The 21,426-nt window shown below is 39.9% G+C and overlaps 1 protein-coding gene and 1 long non-coding RNA gene across 3 annotated transcripts in view; both read left to right on the top strand.

Annotated features, from left to right (window-relative positions):
* cpeb4b (cytoplasmic polyadenylation element binding protein 4b) overlaps positions 1-14,385 on the top strand; it is a 128,556-nt gene extending 114,171 nt beyond the window's left edge. For both annotated transcript variants that reach the window (XM_034178066.1, XM_034178065.1), the window contains 3 exons: positions 363-477; positions 5,959-6,140; positions 9,680-14,385. In XM_034178066.1, coding sequence (XP_034033957.1) covers positions 363-477; positions 5,959-6,140; positions 9,680-9,907 — 525 coding nt within the window. In that variant the 3' untranslated portion in view covers positions 9,908-14,385. The remainder of the gene's footprint in view (positions 1-362; positions 478-5,958; positions 6,141-9,679) is intronic.
* LOC117517150 lies at positions 8,363-9,124 on the top strand. The gene is made up of 2 exons (XR_004562667.1): positions 8,363-8,407; positions 8,535-9,124. It is a non-coding gene; the product is annotated as an uncharacterized LOC117517150 (long non-coding RNA).
* Positions 14,386-21,426: the final 7,041 nt, after the last annotated feature.

The raw sequence follows: 21,426 nt of genomic DNA, 5'->3' as shown, positions 1-21,426 counted from the left end.
GCACAGATGCGCATGTGATAAAGCACAAAAAAGAGTGCAGTAGACGTGGTTTATAGGGCAAAAACCAGCAGGTGGTTATCGTGCTAAAAACATTTTGCGGTATTATACAGTCTAACTGCAGTGGGGATGAATGACCTGCGGAGGTGTTCTGTTTTGCACCGAGGGTGCAGCAGTCTATTATTGAAGGAGCTACTTGAGGCTCCCACCATCTCATATATGGGGTGAGAGGGGTTGTCCATAATTTATGTCAGCTTAGGTAACATCCTCCTCTCATCCACCACCTCTATGGGGTCCAGAGTGTATTCCAGGATATAGCCAGCCCTTTTGACCTCTTAACCCTGCTTCTTTTATTTTTATGACAGGTCCAGATCCGTCCGTGGAACTTGAATGACAGCGATTTTGTGATGGATGGCTCTCAGCCCCTGGACCCGAGGAAAACCATTTTTGTTGGAGGTGTTCCTCGTCCTCTCCGTGCAGGTATTCTTTCTGTTTTTAGGGTCCAAGCACACGACTGGCAGAACCATACACCACTTTTTAGACCGAACAAGAGCACTATGAGTGCTGTAGATTATTTTGAGTGCTGTAGATTATTTAGTGTCTAAGACTTCAGTTTCCAGTGGTCTGCTTACATTTTATTCATTTATTTTATGAAAAATGCTTATAACTTGGTAACTATTCTTCACCTGAGTGAAGACTGGTACCTCTGCTGCTGCTGCTGGTGGTAGTAGCAGTAGTAATAATAATAATAATAATAATCATCATCATCATGAAGATGATGATTATTTGATTTTTTTTTTTTTTTTTTTTTTCTTTGTGGAATCAATGGATGCCCACTTGAGAAGCTGAGGAATCGGAGTGTATGGGTTCACGATTGTCCTGGATTAAGATTTGTATCTAGGGTTTCACTGATTTCCTGGATTTGGCCATCAGAAATGTATCTGTATGTGGTGAAAGTGTCCATCTTATTTGTTATGCCACTTATTTCAACAGTGGCATTCATGTCTCTGGGTCCTTGACCTTTAAGATTGAAGACACCTGGGAAGGTTTTATACAGCCATAGATGGAGGTGTTTGCCAGTGCTGATTTCTTTGCAGGAGAATGATGGTCCAAGGTATTGGTGCTTCCTGTCTTACTCTATAGCTGTGAGATTTATATGTAACAAGCGGCCTCAGGCTAAAACTGGATGTCTTCGATGTTAAGTGCCTTCGGAGCATTCTTAAGTACTGTTGGAATGACTTTGTTTCACTTGGATATGGCAGATGGATGGTTATGTTCAAGAACTGGGGATGGATCTGTTGTCTGCTTGCGTGGTAGCCATCCAGGACCTAACATGGTTCTGTAGTGTGGTGAATGTAGTAATGTGTGGCACCAAGGCCTAAATCGTTATTTTTAATACATTTGCTGAAGTCTCCAAAAAACTTTTTTCACATTGTCATTAATGGAGTATTGTATGTAGAGTTTTGATGAACAAAATGAATTTCATCCATTTTGGAATAGGGCTGCAACATACAAAATGTGGAAAAAGTGAAGTGCTGTGAATACTTTCCAGATGCACTGTAAAGCTATCACACAAAACAACCAAACTATGTTAAAATGAACTTGGAAAAATTTTAAAATTACATTGAAAGTATTTTCGTTAGATGACCAAGGCTTTGAACCCTCAAGACTATGGAATCCAAGAACAATGTCTGAAATAATGGGCTGTAAGCCCAACCCCCTTCCCCCATGTAATTGGGAAAGCATACACATAATGGACACTCAGTCAATGAGGCGGGTGGCAACATTTCTGCTTATGAAATCTGTTAAAAACAAACAAAAAAATCATAATGAACTACTGCATATTCAGCTTTGACATCTTAAGTTCTGATATTAAGTTCTGATGGGTACAGGTGAGGACCTCTGAACCTCCTATTTGGGGCTATATTGGTTTCTTTTAACATAATATTTTGACGTTATTGCTTCATATGAGTTTAAATAGGAGTGTTGCCACATTGGGACGTCTGTGCTCTTTCAGGCAAGTACATCTGAACTTTATGAAGATTTATGAAACCTTTTTTGCTCATCGCAGGAGCTTTGTGTCCATGAAGGCCACTGTTGCTTTTTTAATATATTTTTCAATGCACGAGTTGAATAAAAGTAAGCATAAATTTGAAGTTAGAGCATTTTATGCTTCTTTCTTATGTCATTTCAACTGAAACATATTTGCTTGGGATGCCATGTTTGGAGTGATTTAGTTGACAGTTTGAAAATGGGTGTGAGTTACAGAACATGGAGAAGCTTAATACCACTTGCAAAAGTGATTCTTTTTAATTGAAAGATTAAACAGACTGATTTTAGAATACTGTGAATAAGTCACAGGAAAGTATTGTTTTGCACAATGTGATGAAACCAACTAGCTGTTAAGTTAATAATCAACTGTTGGGTACATTTCTGAGAAATGAGTCAACAAACAATTCTGAATGTTTTCTGCAGATGGAGGGATGTGCTGAGATTAAGGTGAAATGAAAGTTGGATAGATGGTGCGACTGTTTTTGGCACATTTAATGTGCCTCAGACTTACAAAACCAATGAAAAGTTGCTAAATATGTATTTTAAGTCACTGTAAGCACTGACCACTTTTCAGATTTTGAGTTTCTTTTGAATTATGATAAAAATGTGTGCTTTTAATTAGGTTTTTGTAAACTTTATTTTTAAATGATTATTGGCAACTGTTTTTATTGTCATGTGTTGAGCAATACACCTACAAATATAAATTTCTTTTCTAACTTAATAACAGAGTTTCTTTAATGAAATAGATTTTTTTTATTGGAATAGGACTGTTTGGGCATTTCTATTTATTTATTGACACAGTGGGGGAAAAACTCACTCCATTTTAAGCAGAGTTCTTGTCTGCCTAAGATAAGATAAAACAGCCCAGGACAGAGCTGGACTTCCTGACCAGCTTATTCAGTCTCTTTCTCTCCCTCTCTGTGCTGCCCGGGGCCCAACAGACGACAGCATAGAGGAGAGCAGAGGCTACAACAGTGTCGTAGAAGGTCTTAAGCAGAGGCCTGCTCACTCCAAAGGATCTCAGTCTCCTCAGGCGGTGTTGTTGAGGTGAACACCCAGGTATTTGAAACTGTCCACAGTCTCTATGTCCTCCCCCTGAATGTTCACCGGTGGGGTGAGGTGGTGGTTTCCTCCTGAAGTCGATCATCTCCTTCATCTTACTGGTGTTGAGACACAAGTGGTTGCGCTCACACCAGTCCACGAAGTCTGTGATGACCGACCGGTACTACAGCTCGTTCCCCTCAGACACACGACCCACAATGCCGGAGTCATCAGAGAACTTCTGGAGATGGCAGCTGTCCGTGTTGTAGGTGAAGTCCGAGGTGTAAAGAGTGAAGAGGAAAGGCAAGAGGACGTTGCCCTGGGGGGCCCCCGGTGCTGCACCTTACCACCTCAGACTGACAGCCGCGCAAAAAACCGGCTGGTTTCTTGGCGTGCGGTGTTTTGGGAACTGGGACCACACAGGTGGTGTTCCACAGGGTGGGGACCACCCCCAGGCTGTGGCTCTTGTTAAAGATGTGGCTGAGGACCGAGGTCCTCAGCAGCCTCGGGGAGATCCCATCACGTCCTGCGGCTTTCCTCTGCTTCAGCCGCAGAAGCTGGCCTCTCACCTCAGTTGGAGTCACAGTGAGGGGGAGGGAGGGGAGCTGAGGTGGGCTGGTGCTGAATACAGTCCGGGGAGAGGAGGGACAAAGTCCGGGGTGCAGTGGAGGTGGCCAGGGGGAAGAAGGTCGGGGGTCAGAGGGACTGGAGGGCTGGCTGCTGGAGACGTGGAGAGCCGTGAGCAGGCAGGCGGGCAGGTATGGAGGAGCCAAAATAGTTAAAGTAACTGTTTAGCTCCTCTGCAAACCGAGAATCTCCCTCTGCAGTCCTGCCAGCACCCTGCCCAAATCCAGAGGTGGTCTTGAGGCCTCTCCACACATCCCTGACATTGTTCTGGGCCAGCTGCTCCTCCATCTTCCTTCCATACTCTTTCTTGGCTGCCCGGATCCTCCACTGGAGTTCCTGTTGGACTCTACGCTTCTTATTCATCAGGACCTTCATCTCGGGGGTCACCCAGGGGTGGTTGTTGGGAAAGCACTGTACCCTCCGGGTAGGCACAGTGCTCACCACACAGAAGTTCATGTAATCGGTGACACACTGGGTCAGGCCGTTGATGTCTTCTCCGTGAGAGTTTTGAAACATGCTCCAGTCTGTGGTTCTGAAACAGTCCCTCAGCCTCTTAGTGGCCTCTTCAGTCCAGAGTTTCACTGACCTTTTCTGCAGTGGCTCTCTTCTGACCCTGGGTGTGTATTGGGGGAGCAGATAGACGAGATTGTGATCAGAGCGGGGGGGGGGGGGGTGTTGGAGGTGTAGGCATCCTCCACATTAGCATAAAAAAGGTTCAGTATTCTGTTGTCCCTGGTTTTACACATGACGTACTGGGTAAATGTGGGGAGGGTGGCAGAGAGGGAGGCGTGGTTCAAGTCCCCGGTGATGAGGAGGAGAGCGCCGGGATGTTGCGTCTGCAGCTGTGTCGCTATACTTTGAATCCACTCACAGGCAGTGGTGGTGTCTGCAGAGGGAGGGATATACGTGCAGAGCACAATCACACTCCCAAACTCCCGTGGGAGATAGTACGGCCTCATGCTCACCGCGAGTAGCTCCACGTCCGAGCAGCAGATCTGATCCTTCACGTGAACATGAGCTGCGTTACACCATCTCTCACTCACATAAATGGCGAGCCCCCCTCCTCTTTTTTTTTTCCCCCCTCTCCGCCAACGTCCTGTCTGCGCGGATAAGTGTGAACCCGTCCATGTTAATAATAGAGTCCGGTACATCCAACCATGTCTCCGTGAAGCACATGAGGCTGCAGCCCTTATACAGCCTCTGGAAACGGGTTATCGCTGCTAGCTCCTCGGTCTTACTGCGGAGAGACCTTACATTCCCCATGACCACAGACGGAATATAAGTCCTTCTCCGCTTCATCAGGTCACCCCTGCAGCCTCTCTGTCTCCTTCGTATGTCTGCAGGTATGTCCAGGTGCTCAGCATCGTGGGGACGCGGCCCACTGTACATAGAGTCTCTTAGTCCAAACAGCTGATCCTGGATGTGAACAATGGCACGTCCGTAGCCGGAGACAAAGGGATTTCCCCGCGCTGCCTCAAAAAGTGCTGTAAGAAGCAGAAAGCTAAGCACAAGAGTTACAAAAGTGGGTTTCCCATGTGCACACTTGCACAGAGTACCACCCACTACAAATAAAAACCATAAAGCACTATTAAAAAGTATTAAAAAATAGCAAAAGTAGGAAAAGAGGGGGCAGAGCTGAAGTAACAGGTTGCTGCATTGACAGTGCCATTTTCAAAAAAAAAAAAGTAATTATTAATATTTCCAATATATAGGTGCATAAAATGCACCAATATATTGGAGATATACTGGTGCATTTTATGCTTTACATTTTATAAAAAATATAAGCAACAATAATTACAGTAATGCTAAATGCCTCTGCCTGTGCAATAATATCAGTTTTTGTCAGAAATAAATGGTCTTGTTGAAGGATCAAGGGGAATGATAAATGCACTGTTCCATGGGCTTCAGCTTTTGCCTACGTATACTCTATGGCAAATCTGGCTAGAATAAACAGTTTTTCAAAACTGAAGCTGCCCATGACATCTGTGAAAGACTCACAGGTGTCTGTGGATGTTATTGGGACAAACTGGGGATAGTTCAACTTTTGCCTGTTGCATCATGGCTTACAGCTTCACATTGAAATGGAACAGAGAAGGGCTTTATTATGAGAAAATTTAAGACTTGAGTCTCCCTTGTGCCTTTTGGCAATTTTTAAGAAACTACTTCCTTGTACTTTTTTTTTTTTTTTTTTTTTAATCATACACTGCTTATTTTTCTGTTTGTTCTTAACTCCTTCTGTAGTGGAGCTAGCCATGATCATGGACCGCCTGTACGGTGGCGTTTGCTATGCTGGGATCGACACAGACCCTGAACTGAAGTACCCCAAGGGAGCTGGGCGGGTCGCTTTTTCTAATCAGCAGAGCTACATTGCTGCTATCAGTGCTCGCTTTGTGCAGCTGCAGCATGGAGAAATCGATAAACGGGTAAGTGGGAAGAAAAAAGAGCAACAAGTTTTTTTTTTCTGTCCTCTTCAGTCACTGTCTCTGTCCTCACACCACTTCTCTTAACAGTTTAAAAATAACGTAGGACCCCCCCCCCCCCAACATTTGGTAAAACATAGTAACAAATATTGTATACTCCTTCCATTTGACTGTGTTCAGCAAACTGATGAGAATACATTCTGCAGCCCCTTACTTTACCCTTGTGTACACACGTACAGTTTCTGAACTGAGGGTTTTTATGACTTATCCATGTCTGTCAACTTGAAGGCATTGCAGTTATAGCTGCAGCTCTGTGCCACACTTTATGTTGGGGTTAGACTGACAGATATTCATTATTTTACCCCAGAAAATGAATTAACATCACATATATTGCATGTATGATACCGCTTTGCAGTTTCTGTTATTACTGTCCTTGTTGACAAGAAGAGATTGACATTCAGTGGTAATAGTTCTTTTAGCATTAGACGCTGGTTCCTGGTTCCTGGACAGCTAAGCCTAGGATCAAAGCTGTGCTGGGTCCAATTATATTGCATGTAAAAGGATCTGGGCTGCGTCCTGTTCTGTTGCTGTGGGATTTTGGGTTATGTGTCAGTACATCTAATATCAGAGTAGATCCAAACAGGATAACACTCCACACCAAAAAGTAAATTTGACCCGTGTACAGTTCACTTTTTGTAACAGTGGGCCTGTGTTTCTGCCAAGAGAACAGGAATACTTCATGTAATGTTATCTGTGCAGGTGTTTCTGAAAACTGTATCTTCATATGTAATTATTTGGTCAGTTATTTAAGTTGTGCTTTTTATCTCTGCTATGGGTGTAATATTTTCACCGGTCTTTGTCTGTCAGTGGAATAACTCAAAGTATTGATGAGCAGATAGTTAAGGTTCTGTGAAATAAGTGATTCAGTTTTGTAGGTGATGCTGAGTATATGTTATTGAACTGATATACAGAGCAATGTTTGACACATAGCATCATATATCTCAAAATTAGGGATTTTATGTTGTATTTCATTCAGAACATTTTCCAGGCCTAGATGAAGGTATGTGCTCTCCAGTTGCCTTCTAGTTACAATTTATTTCTTATTTTATATCTTTGTTTTTTTTTGTGTAGTTGCATACATAATTGTACATACACCTCGTCCAAAAACTTCCAAACTTATTTTTCCACAATTACACACATTCCATTATATCTAATATATGTGTTAAGTCACTTATTTGGACTTCATTTCTGTCTGAAATTATGCAAGTAACAGCAAAGAAGCTTCCAGTAATTCATGAAATTACTTGTCAAAGGTTCGGAATAATTAACTGGCATAATTTCGGGTGAATTGACTGTATTTAATGCCGCTAACTGAAGAACCAGTACCTTGTTGACTTTGTGTGTGTGTGGGGGGGGGGGTTGTAAAGAACTAAGGAAAGGCTTCTTTAACACAATTTTGGATATATGCAAGCCATGTTTGCCATGAGGAACTACCTAAAAAAAGGTTCATAGTACCACAGTCATGTCTGCTGTATGCTGTTATATAAAAACATAAGATTTGGACCATATGGACTTCACACTACTGAGGAAGAAGACCTAAATTAACACGCAGGGTTCAATTCAAGATTACAACTCTGGAAGTGTTGGAGTTGGTGGCATCAGAGGGAAATTTGACACAGTTCACATTTAAGAGAGCACTCCACATCATGGCAGAAAATGCTGTCACCATGGACAAAGTAATTACCGTATTTTCAAGAGTATAAGTTGCAAATTCTAGACACATTTACAGTTGATCACCAACAAAGAAAACTGAACCGTTTGTCAATTTATCATTAATGACTTCCATCCTTCATTGTCAGTATGTAGTTGAGTACCCTTTGTACCACACACACACACACACGTCACAATGCGTAGATATGAGGCATCATTGTAAAGTGCTTTCTGCATCAGTGGGAAAAACACATGTGGAACAAGAGCAATCTGAGATTTCTGATGTCCACCAATCCAGATCACCTCCGATCCTTGACTTGATCCTTAAAAGCCTACAAAGAAAAACTTGATCCAGAATCCAGATCACCTCCAAAATTTCATGGCATCTTCCATGGGCTAATATCTATCTGTGGTGAAACTGTAATCAAGATCTGTGCTGTAGTTTTGATGTAATCCTGCTGACGGACGGACAGACAAATAAATGCCAATGATTTTATTACGTCCTTGGCGGACATAAAAATTCCAGTGTTACTTTGCGCCACATTCTCAATGATGCACAGGTAGTTTTGATGTAATCCTGCTGACGGATGGACGAACAGACAAATAAATAAATGCCAATGATTTTATTACGTCCTTGGCGGACATAAAAATTCCAGTGTTATTTTGCGCCACATTCTCGATGCACAGTCTGTGTTCAGTTAGCACATGGATCAGTAGCTAGCTTTGTTGAGGCTATATGCCAGTCATAGTTTTTAATACCTGCACTCAAACCACCTGTCATTGGAGCCATTTCTCATTCTGCAAAAATATGCATCATTCAGTAACTTGAACCAAACTTATTTAGCTTGTTCACCTTAGGTAACTTGGTAACTTGGAGATGGGTGGACATGTTTGGGCTTCCTTCACCCTTCCCAGGGCATGCCAATCTTTCCTACACTCCACTATTTATCCATTTGTGGGCTGGCCAAGAGTTGGGCTGAGTTGGCCACTGCCAAGATGGCGATTGCCAGAGCCAGCCACAGTTGAACTTCAAATTCTTTCTTCAGAAAACAAATGTGTGACTTCAGAGGCTTTATCCTATATATATGCAGTCTATGGACCTGCTACTGCATCTTTATACACATTGTGTTTGAAAGTCTGAGAAAATGCTGTGTTGAAATGTTCCTGGCTGCAAAGTGATTTACAAAAATGTTTCTCAAATGTATTACCATCTGGCTTGTGGCGTCACAGTTGCCTGACTGCTAAGTGGCAAAATTCTGGAGCCCCTCCCCAAAAAAGCCCATATCTGCAGATTTCTGACAAATTATTGCATAAAAAACATTCTGAACGCTTCCCATTTTAGCTCCAGCCCTGGCATGACTGGAAAATCTGTAAAACCATGTCATCGTAGGAAAAAGACTTTTGTTGTTGAGCTGAGGGGTATGACGTGCAAACACAAGTATTTTCCTTCTCCTGTAAAATATGGTCAATATAAAAATGAATGAAAATGCCATTTGCCATTCAAACACTGAGAATATTTCTATGAAATGGCAATCAAATGGTGACCTCTGCCACAAACGGTGACTGTAGTTTAGCAAAGGATTTCAAACTGGGCTTAATTTTCCACATCAGTTAATACATGGGAATGTGAAAAAAACACGTGAATAAAAATGATTCCTGGCACATCCTGCTGCTGTATTTGTCTAGTCAGGTGTACCTTATTTTCAGTTATGTACTAGTTCCACCTTCCAGACAGTTGTCGTTATGCTGGAAATGAGACTGCAAGGAATTATAAGAGAAAATGTGAAAAGGCATCAACTGTGTGATCAAATGTTCATCCACCTTTCCTGCAGGTGGAAGTGAAGCCATATGTGCTGGATGACCAGCTGTGCGACGAGTGCCAGGGAACTCGGTGTGGCGGGAAGTTTGCACCATTCTTCTGCGCCAACGTCACCTGCCTGCAGTATTACTGTGAGTACTGCTGGGCGGCCATCCACTCACGCGCCGGACGAGAATTTCACAAACCCCTGGTGAAGGAGGGAGGTGACCGACCTCGTCACATCTCCTTCCGTTGGAATTGAGTGGAACAACTGAGAGGGAGAGGCGACAGGGGAGCAGGAGGGCAGGTAGTGCAGGAGTCGCAAATCATTGTACAAATAAATGCACTTTTCTGTTGCTGGTTCCTTTTTGCTCCAAGTACACCCAACCTTTTTCTCATTTTTTTTTTTAAATTAACATATATATGTAGTACATATATATATTAAAGATAGAAAAATTAACTGGGATTATATCAAATATTTCCAGCCAGGAAAAAAGATGTGGCATAATTTCTGCATTTGATTTGAAATATTTTTATTAGTTCACAAATAAATAAATAAATAAAAGATTCTGTGGCATATAGGAACGATTGAGGTGAGAAATGGTACTCTGATTCAGTTGGCATATTGTTTGCAAGTTATTTAAGAAAAAAATACATTTAGTTTGAATGTGAAAGGAAACCCCAAAACGAAAACTTTCTTTCACACAAAGTTGACTGGTTTTGTAGCAGAGCTATTGCTTTTTCTTTTTTTTTCTTTTTTTTTTTGAATAAAATATATATTTTGAACCAAGGCAAAATGTTATTGAACCAGTGAGTCACTGGTTATTTATTTCTGTTAGTGTGATTCTTTTTTTTTCCTTTTCTTTTCTTTTTCTTCATGCAAGAGGCTCCAGAGCAAATGTGGCTTGAAAAAGGTGTTGCTAAAGAAGGGTGCACTTATTTCCAATCTGAATAGTTCAGAGACCCTTAGTTGTTAACTAAAGCTGAATTTTAGTCAACTTTGAAGAGCAGAATGGACCCACTGCATAACGAAATTGATTGTTCCCCTCCATATTAAAACACTTGAACCTCTCTTTGCATGGTTTCCAAGCCCACACCATTAACTATGATGTTACTTGAAAATCGCATCAGTTTTAGCAACACACACTTGGGTTGTGATCTCCATTCTGACATGCAAACTAATACCTCAGACTCAGCTGCTAATGTGCCGAATACAGTTTTAAAAAAGATTATTTAAAAAAGAAGAAAGAAAGAAGGAAACAAAGAAAACTGTAGCACCCGCTGGTGTTCTCCTTCCCTTTCAACGTAATCAGAGGGAAGTGATGCAACAGGCAGAGTGTGATGTAACTGGCACAGTTTTCATCACCTCATTTTTCTAATCAAATCCAGGGTTGTTCTCGCGACAGACGAGAGCATCGTACAGTATATTAGGGGAATGTATGACAGAGAGGCTACATGCGATTTTAGACAGGTTGGCTGGTGACGAGATGAGTGCAACTCCACTTCTCTCTCCTCACTTCTTCCTCTGGGTTTTCTCCGCTATGCTAAGAGCTAGCAGAGGGCGGGGTGCCATGTACGGATCATCACCCTTGTTTAGTGTTGTTAAACACTGGGGCTTTGATCCAGATCCTTCAGGACTGAGGCGGAATAATCTCATCGAGAGATGACTGGTCAACTGGACGCCTTTTGTTGCAGTAAGAGGCTGCCACTAAATGGGAAATGCCTGTCTTTGAGTTTTTTATGTATTTGTGCAATTTTCCCAAGTTGGAAATGAAGTTCTAGAAGGTCTACTTGTTTTTTGTTTTTTTTTTTCTTTTTTTTTTGGCATTTGGTTTTCAGCTATGTTTAACTAAAGAAGCAGTTAAAGTTTGTGTGATTTTTGCCAAATCATTAGCACATGTTCGAGTAATGGAGGGGGTCTTGCCTTTTTTTTTTTTTTTTTTTTTTGACGAAATCCGCCGCTGCCCTTTCTCCTGCCAAGCTAATCCAACTCAGCATCCAGTGTTTTTGAAGCATAAATGAAGATAGTCCCCGCAGCGTGCTCTACTACTACATGCATGCAGTTTGCTATTGATAAGACTGCAGTTCCAACGGTGTTGTACCCAGTGTCTTTTTGGGAACCAAAGATAGCTGTGGAGTAGTGGGTCATTCTGTCAACCACTTTTCCTTTAGTTTTTCCCCTCAAGGATGTTTCCCCTCCCCCCTTTACATTTAATCTCTCACTTGTACCCACTTTACTTAAGTTCCAATTCCAGAATGGACTCCAGCAAACCAAAGATTGGCCTTTAACATATTTGTATCTAACAGTGCAGACAAACACTATTAAGAACACAAGTGGAAATGTATGACAGGGCTCACACGGGAAGGCCTTACGCTGTCCAAAATGGAGGTGTACACTCAAAGGCACTTTTTTCCAGAAAGTTATTATTGCAAATAGGTCTGCGTGTTGCTCATGTTTGGGGGGGAAAGTAACACGGTGCACGTTCAGGCAGCGAAAGTGAAACTAATCTTCACATTTGTTGGACGTTTTAAGTAACTCTGTGGTATTCTACTAGCTGAGCATTTAAATATGTCAGGGAGTTAGTTGAGAACTATAAACTTGATTAAACACACTAGTGAGTAACGTTATCCTCATGTCGGCGTGGTGTTGTGGCACCAGTTTTGCACCCTGGACATTGGTTTTGTGGGGGTGGTTGGGTGAGCATTTTTGAAGTTAAAAACACTTTGTGAAGAATTTGCTGTTAAAATGAGATGAAAAAAAAAATAATTTTATACATGGCCTGCTGATTTTTGGTACAGTGTTTTCTAGCTAAATTATTTTGTCATGCACATATAAACATTTATTATGCACTACTTTTTCTAAATACTTTTTTCTTTTTCCAACAGTCATTTTAGGCACATTTTTCACAAATGGGGAAACTCCTTTTTGCAATACCTCAATTTTTCACATTGTGAAAGGTAGCTTTTGTACTTTTGTTACTGAGAGATCTGCAAATATGGAAATGTTCATTTTAAGAAAAAAAAAAAGTGGAGTGATTTCAAATATATCATTTTCAATTATGTTTTTTATACATTTCAGTGCTGAGGAATCTTTACAATAAGTGCGCGCTTGTGTTGATGCGACTTCAGATCTGCAGAGGAGAGACAAAAGTGTCACTCTTTTTTTTCTTGGTCTTTGCTTTTAGTACGAGTCAATTTGGTCAACAGCATGGCAAGAGACAATGGAAAAAATAAGTAGTAATGTGATGTCGGCGTCTCTAAATATGGCTCTACTAGTTGGGATATGGCAACTTCTGTCTTGGTTTCTTTCTCCATAGCTGGAGTATAACTTATTCTAAGGAGAATGCAAAACGTTGTTCACGCTTAACGCTAAATCTCTATCACAGGAATGGATGTTTAGTGTTTAGATATTTTAATATTTGAAAAAAATATATAAATATATCTATATATATATCTATATATAGATATATATATTCAACTTGCCAACTAGTACCTATTGTAATCCTTAGCATGCATGACAAAAGAGAAAATAAGTACATGAATTAGCTATTAAAACTAATTGTTGTGGTGTGCACCAAATGTTTCTCAACTATTACATTAAGGACACCCCGAGTCCGCTCACCTCCCCCCTACCATCCCTACGTGTTGATCTCCTCTCTTCCCCATTCGCAGATCTCTGCAGGATGCACATGACAAAGAAACAAAGTTTAAAATCAATTTGGCATGGCAGGATTTTGAGCATCCATACAGAACACTGTTTAAAAAAACACACACACAAAAAAAAAACAAAAAACAAACTTGATGTCGTCCCCAAGGCGATCTTGTACCTACCTATTTTAGGAAGGGTAGCTTAAAGACTTGAATGTGGTAAATGTTGCAAGTTAACTTCAAGTTGTTATGTGCAATACTTCTTTTGAACCTTTTTCCAGATAAAGACTCTTTGCAATGTTCTTTAATGCCATTTTTAATTGCAGACATTTAATTAAAGAAGATGTTAATATGTTTTTCAGTCATTTTCTACTGTTATTGTAATCCTTTTCATGCTGGTGTTTGTAAAAAAGAAAAGAAATCAAACTATTTGTACTAATATAAATAATTGAAGTTATTTTTAAAACATTAAAGGTTTTGTGCTCATTTGCTTATTTTATTTCAAGCTACTGTGATTGATTGCATTGTAATTATTAGGTCAACAATGTATTTAGCTGTTTATTGGTATATTTTTAATTGGAATGTATAATTGATTTTTATAATTTTGATCAGATTTTTGTTATATTTTTGAGGTGAAGCTTTTAATATGTTAAAGTGTCTAGTTTTTACTAATTGCTATATTGTGCTCCACAATATATGGTTCACATTTTCTGAAGGAAAATAAATATTTAAATATGTCTGTTTATGATGTTACTTAATGGCAAGATTTCAATAGTTTTTAACTGTGTATGGGAAGGTTGTTGTATTTATTAATAGTTTTGTTTTTGTTTTTTTTTTTACTTAAGATATCACCTTAATTTTTGTCATTTCACTTTATAAGTTACATTTTTGTATTTTCCTTTCTAATTAAGTTATGTAATACGGATATGTCCATATTTCTAGGAGTTGGTCTGTAGAAGTGCTAGTGAAATGAAAAAGAAAAATCTAATGTTATTTAATTGTTTGCAGCCAACTATTTATAACAGTATGCATAATTTTTAAATATTTGTAATGTGAAATGTTGAATGAAATAAATCTTAACTGTGATGAAAATATGTATCCTGTCCACTTTTTTTTTTTCCTCTCTCCTGTGCTAATGCAAAAATTCCCATACAGAAATGCTTATGTGCAAGCAGTCAAAGGGAGAAGCAGGATGGTTTCATAAAACTATTGGTAACCAAGTAACCTTTATCCCTTTTGGCCACCTTCTTCTTTTGGCAGGGTGGGGGGATTAGTCTAAGGTTTAAAGCTATCGTACTGTGCAAAATCTGCTTGTATGCCTTCTTTTACAGTCAGGCAATGTTAAGGTTTCATGTTAAACATTCCATATTTTTCAGTTTTATGATTGTTCATGTAGACATGTTGGTAAAACCAAAATTTCGATTTGAATTGGCTTGCATTTTGTTTCTTTGATGCATGTTACAGAAGTCCCTATCTAGACTTAATTTTGATATCTTTGCAGAGTAATGCTTCTCGCATATGCCACCAAAGTGCAAAAAACAAAACACCCTTCGTTTGCTGTTTAGACTAAATATTAAGCACAGCTTGGTGTGTGGCAGTTAATTGGCAGTGTGATAATGAAGTCACAACACGTGCACTTAGTTTCTAAGATCCATCCATCCATTTTCTTCCGCTTTATCCAGTTAGCCTGGATAAAGGCACCACCTGTTGGTGCCTGTTGTCGTATGCAGTCTCCTCTGTAGACATCGCTGACATTTTTGGTGTGTGTGTGTGTGTGTGTGTGTGTGTGTGTGTGTGTGTGTGTGTGTGTGTGTGTGTGTGTGTGTGTGTGTGTGTGTGTGTGTGTGTGTGTGTGTGAGACAGAAACTGGGATGCCTTGTCTGAGGCGACAGTGAAGAGCTCGTTTCCATTTAAAACTACAGTGTAGGGTTTAGTGTCATCTAGTGGTGAGGTTGCAAATTGCATAATACAGTTGCTGGTCATATTGGGGCCAGCAACCATAAAGATATGAAGGGCTCATTCTAAACTAATGAAAATGCATAAACGTATTAATGAACAGATGGTTATGAACACTATATTCTCTTTCTGCCAATAAACACTCCTAAACTTTACACACTGTAGCAAAGAAACACCCAATTGATTGTCATCTTTTTTTTTTCTTTTTTAAATGGTGACCTGCTGACCTACACTAGCTTGTTGCAGTGTTTAACATGACACTTTCAGATAGGGACCATCACGTCATGTGCAACTCAGCATTTTTATTGATTTCCTTTCGGGAGGGTTCGAGCCTATCCCAGCAGTCAGAGTGAGAGGCAGGGTACACCCTGGACAGGGCGCCAGTACATCGCAGGTCCATGTAGACAGAAAAACTCATTCACACTTTCACACACCAGTTCACCTAACCTGCATGTCTTTGGAAGTGGGAAGAACCCATGCAAAAAAGGGGAGAACATGCAAAATGCATACAGAAAGGACCAGGCAGGAAGTGAGAACACAACCTTCTTGTTGGGCAACCATATACAGTGGGCTGGATCTTTCAACAAGACAACCCTAAACACTGCTCAAAATCTACTAAGGCATTCATGCAGAGGAACAAGTGCAACGTTCTGGAATGACCATCTCAGTCCCCAGACCTGAATACTCGTATTATTAAAAATCTGTGGTGTGATTTTAAGTGGGCTGTCTGTGCTCAGAAACCAACAAACCTGAGATGTTTTGTTAAGAAGAATGGTCCAAAATATCTTCAACCAGAATCCAGACTCTCATTGGAAGCTATAGGCAGCGATTAGATCACTATTATTTCTGCAAAAGGCAGATCTACTAAATATTGATGCTCTTGGGGTGCCGAAATTTATGCACCTACCTAGTTTTGTTTAAAGAATTATTGCACACTTTCTGTAAATCCTAGAAACTTCATTTCACTTCTCAAATATCAGTGTGTTCATCTGCTATATGATATATTTAACTGAAATTACTGATCCAGACAACCAATGATTTGCTGTTTTGTATACTTATTTTTAATCAAGGATGAACGCTGTGAAAACGGACAGTTGATAGGACTAATATTTTTGGAGATATCCTGTAACAACAGTGACCAGTGGATGTTGATCATATCAGTTATCAAGTTGTTCACCAATGAATATGGCTTTATACAACTTGATAATTTTATCATATACAGTGGTCCCTCGTTTATCGCGAGAGTTACGTTCTAAAAATAACCCGCGATAGGCGAAATCCGCAAAGTAGTCAGTGTTATTTTTTTACAATTATTATAGCTGTTTTAAGGCTGTAAAACCCCTCACTACACACTTTATACACTTTTCTCAAACAGGCATTAACATTTTCTCACTTTTCTCTCCTGTGTAAACACTCAAAGTTCAAACCTTAGTGGAAAAAAAAAATAGAAAGTTTTCCTATAAATAATTATGATGGCTTTTAGAACTAACAAATTTAATTTTAACAATCAACTTACGAGGTTGGACACGTAAGAAATTATTAATAGTGACTCACCAGTATTTCAGTTCCTCTGACCGCGCCTCTTCATTGTGGCGCCTATCCGCTGTCCGGATTGGCTGATTACTCAGGTGGTATGAAAAATATTACCCGTCCGCAAAAAGGGTGTATTGCTATTTATTTTTTAGTGTTTTATCCAATCATTGGCGTATCATTTATAGGTATATGATAACACCATTAATCAGTCCCTGGTATCCAGACAAGCTCTGAACAAAAGAAATATTGCAACATTGCCAGTTGTAAAACATGACATCAAATAAATGTGCCAAATAATAAATACAATTGCTCACAACACTTTTTCATTTTAATTCCCTGCACTTTGAGTTAAAATCATTATAGAAACTTTGCATAATCCATTACCACCCACCACTCAGCTACCCATTTAAAAAAAAAACCCTATTTAGAGCCCATGGATCCCCAAGGGAAACACACTAGTATAAATAGATGGATAGATGCATTTTTCATAAAAAACAAAAAACTAGAAGCACTCAGAGAGTGCAAACCTCCGCCAAGGCCATGGGGTCACTGATGCCATAACATCTACACGCAGTGGAATCATTGAACCTAAAAAAGTCTAACAATGATGTTTGCTCAAACTGTAAAAAAAAAAAAAGTTGAGAATACTCAAATTTGCAGGCAACAGTCTGCACTAAGACTTTTATGTTGTGCCGATGATGAAATACGAGGTCTGTCAATAAAGTATAGGTCCTTTTTATTTTTTTCAAAAACTATATGGATTTCATTCATATGTTTTTACGTCAGACATGCTTGAACCCTCGTGCGCATGCGTGAGTTTTTCCACGCCTGTCGGTGACGTCATTCGCCTGTGAGCACTCCTTGTGGGAGGAGTCGTCCAGCCCCTCGTCGGAATTCCTTTGTCTGAGAAGTTGCTGAGAGACTGGCGCTTTGTTTGATCAAAAATTTTCTAAACCTGTGAGACACATCGAAGCCGTCAGCCTGTTTCAAGCTGAAAACCTCCATATTTCAGGCTCTATTGATCCAGGACGTCATGAGAGAACAGAGAAGTTTTAGAAGAAGCATTTTATCCGGATATTCCACTGTTAAAGGAGATTTTTTTAATGAAAGACGTGCGGGCGGATTGCAGCGTCGGCTCGCAGCCGCCGCAATGCTCCGCCACAGGAAAAACACCTCCGTTGGAAGCCTTAAGGACAAGTTGGAACATGTCCAGCTGTTAAACAATTTCTCATATACTCACTCCACTGAAAGCCATCAAAAGCCGCCTGGATTTTACAAATGGTTATCAACACGGAGGTGTTTTTCCCTGTGCCGCCACACCGCGCCGGCTGCGTCCCGACGCGCGGACCCGTCCGCACGTCTTTCATTAAAAAAAATCTCCTTTAACAGTGGAATATCCGGATAAAATGCTGAAACCGACTTCTTCTGAAACTTCTCTGTTCTCTCACGACGTCCTGGATCAATAGAGCCTGAAATGTGGAGGTTTTCAGCTTGAAACAAGCTGACGACGGAGCCTGGGACCGCTGCACGACGTCCCGCTGCGTGGGAAGTCCTTAAAGCGACAGTATCACCTCAAAATCTCTCATCAGTCATTAAGATTTTCACCGAAAACCAGCTTAATTTTTCGAACCGTGTCCACTTCGATGTGCCTCACAGGTTTAGAAAAAAACCTGTCTCTCAGCAACTTCTCAGACAAAGGAATTCCGACGAGGGGCTGGACGACTCCTCCCACAAGGAGTGCTCACAGGCGAATGACGTCACCGACAGGCGTGGAAAAACTCACGCATGCGCACGAGGGTTCAAGCATGTCTGACGTGAAAACATATGAATGAAATCCATATAGTTTTTGAAAAAATAAAAAGGACCTATACTTTATTGACAGACCTCGTATATGTTATAGTGTATATAGTTCATCATCGGCACAACATAAAAGTCTTAGTGCAGACTGTTGCCTGCAAATTTGAAGTATTCTCAACTGTTTTTTTTTTACAGTGCAGTAGTAAAAAAAAGTTTCATCTGCTGTGACTGGATAGCATGTATCCTTAGCGCTTGGCATCACAGCTTATTGCAACTTGCACCTTTCCCAGAAGCTACTGTCATCTGAGCACTGATATTGATATTGCATGTGCTTATAGACAAAAACAAATAAGAGACCAAGTTCAATTTATTATTCAACTAAACTGCAAATATATTCATTTTTTTAACATTTATGAAACACTTATCTAAATAAATAACAGTAAATTCTGAAATAGAACTATTTTTTAAGTGTTGCATATGCTACACAAGGCCATAGGGTCACTGACCCTAAAGAGATTCCCTCCTTGGCACAGTGATCTATTCAACAATTCAGTGTTACAACCAAAACTATGATGCATACACTTTTCTTTCATTTATTTTTGACATCCTTGACCATGAAAACATACCACTAGAACTTGGAATCACTTTTATGTCTTTATTAGTTCAAACGTTATTGTATAAAAACGATTTTTCGGTAATGGCGGTTTTCTTCTGGATCTAGCTCCATAACATTTGAAGCTACATCAAATCTGATGACACCTTACTGAATCAGTACAGATTCAGCTACAGTTTGGTGTTAGTTGTGCATCTCTAGCTTCATTTGTCACCTCACACTGACACATTTTCTATTTTCCTTATATTTTTGCATATTCTGGATCACCAGATCCGGAATCCGGATCCGATCATCACCAAACTTTGTTTGAAAGAACATTTGACTATGTTACACCATAATTTTTTTCAAGCCTTTCTGCCTTGTTTTTGTGGAGTTAGAAACTAGAATGTCAAAATTCCCCCTATCCCGCAATGGTGAAGAATCCTTTAAAAAATTCCTGGATCCAGATCGTGATCCGGATCACCACTAAAATTTAATCACTTGTTCCTCTTGTCATTTCCAACCACTCCACACAATTTCATCAAAATCTGTTCAAAACTTTTTGAGTTATACTGCTGACAGACAGACAGACAGACAGACAGACAGACAGACAAATTCGACCGAAAACATAACCTCCTTGGCGGAGGTAAAAAAAAAAACTAATTTTCAGCTCACTAGCACCATCTGCTGCTCCCTCCAGTTTGTGGTGTTCTGTACAGATGTTAGACAGCAACATCACATCAGCACATAGCTTGTTCTGGTTCTCAGTTATTGACAGAGGTGGGGCGAAGAAACCAACAAGTCATTCTCAAGTCATGAATCGGCAAGTCTCAAGTCATAATGACCAATTGTTTGCAAGCTGACTTGAGACTTGTCAATTCATGGCGTGAGAATGACTTGACAGTGACTTCGTCCCACCTCTGGTTACTGAAGGGGTAGTATTTACTATTTTCAACTCAGTTTTTCAGAAAACACTTGCTATGAAGTGACACAGCTTTGTTCTTAAAAACATAATGGACTAATCAATACATACATATTCTCTTCTTCTATTAAATGCTTGTTTGAGCTGTACAGAGATAATGATAAGAATTCATACTGTCATGGTTTTTTGCTTTTCAAAACAAGTGTTCTTCATATATCAAGAATCATAGTTTTTATGTAAAAGGTTAAAACAAAAATATAATTTCAATGAATACTCATATATATAAAATACATAATTCCTGCAACATTGCTGATCCTGTCTACGACGTGTGTTCCTTGGCCGTTTTTTTTCAATGAAAACAATTCCAGTAGGTCCAATATAGGACAAACTGGGAAGACAAATTGTTTAATTGTATAGTATCTTAATGTAAGAGTATATTAATTGTATCTACTATAAGCACATAAAAGCTGCCAATATGAATATTATTTTTTGATAGGCCCCAGCTGCACGTAGTTTGTAGTTACCTCCTCCAGCTGGCAGAGGGCAAAGGTTACTGTATACCAACGTAGACAACAACTCAGAGATGGTGGACAAATGCTGGTTGAGTCAGGGAAGAATAGTTTAAAATCTGAGACAGTTCTGAATTCAAAAAGATTCAACATGTTATACCTTCTTCCTTAGTGTAATTTTGCACACATTTTTCCAGGTGCTATATGTCACAAGAATGAGCATTTTTTTGTGTTATGGTGTCTTGGTCACAGATACTTTGACACTCAGTAGCCATCTGGGTTCAAACCCACCAACTCTCCAGTTTATGTCCCGTTCACATTACCAACTGAGCTACACAAGCAGTCACATCTTCCAATTTTATTTTTAACCTTTCCCCTGATTTCATGAGCTAGCATTACACCACCAATACATCGGAAATTGGAGTGTTAAAATTTCAAGCTCTTATTCTAGTTCTTATGGTGTTGTTTTAATACTGTGTAAGATGTAGCAGTGTTGAAATTATTTCTCAAACTTTATCTTTCTGCTGGTGTAATTTAACTCTGAAGGTGTACTCTGTAGCATTGTTGACCCAAAATCCATTAGCAAACCAAACACCAAATGTCAGCTCTCCCCAGTTTCTCCATGATCGAAACCATACACACACACGTACAGTACACAGAGCCCACTTGGTTTTTATATACGAGGTCTGTTAGAAAAGTATCCGACCTTATTATTTTTTCAAAAACCATATGGATTTGAATCACGTGTGATTACATCAGACATGCTTGAACCCTCGTGGGCATGCAAGAGTTTTTTCACGCCTGTCGGTTACGTCATTCGCCTG

The sequence above is a fragment of the Thalassophryne amazonica genome, chromosome 9, assembly GCF_902500255.1.
Source record: "Thalassophryne amazonica chromosome 9, fThaAma1.1, whole genome shotgun sequence".
Classification (NCBI taxonomy): Eukaryota; Metazoa; Chordata; class Actinopteri; order Batrachoidiformes; family Batrachoididae; genus Thalassophryne; species Thalassophryne amazonica.
The sequence above is the reverse complement of the archived record's forward strand: the minus strand, read 5'-3'. Positions and strand labels throughout refer to the sequence as shown.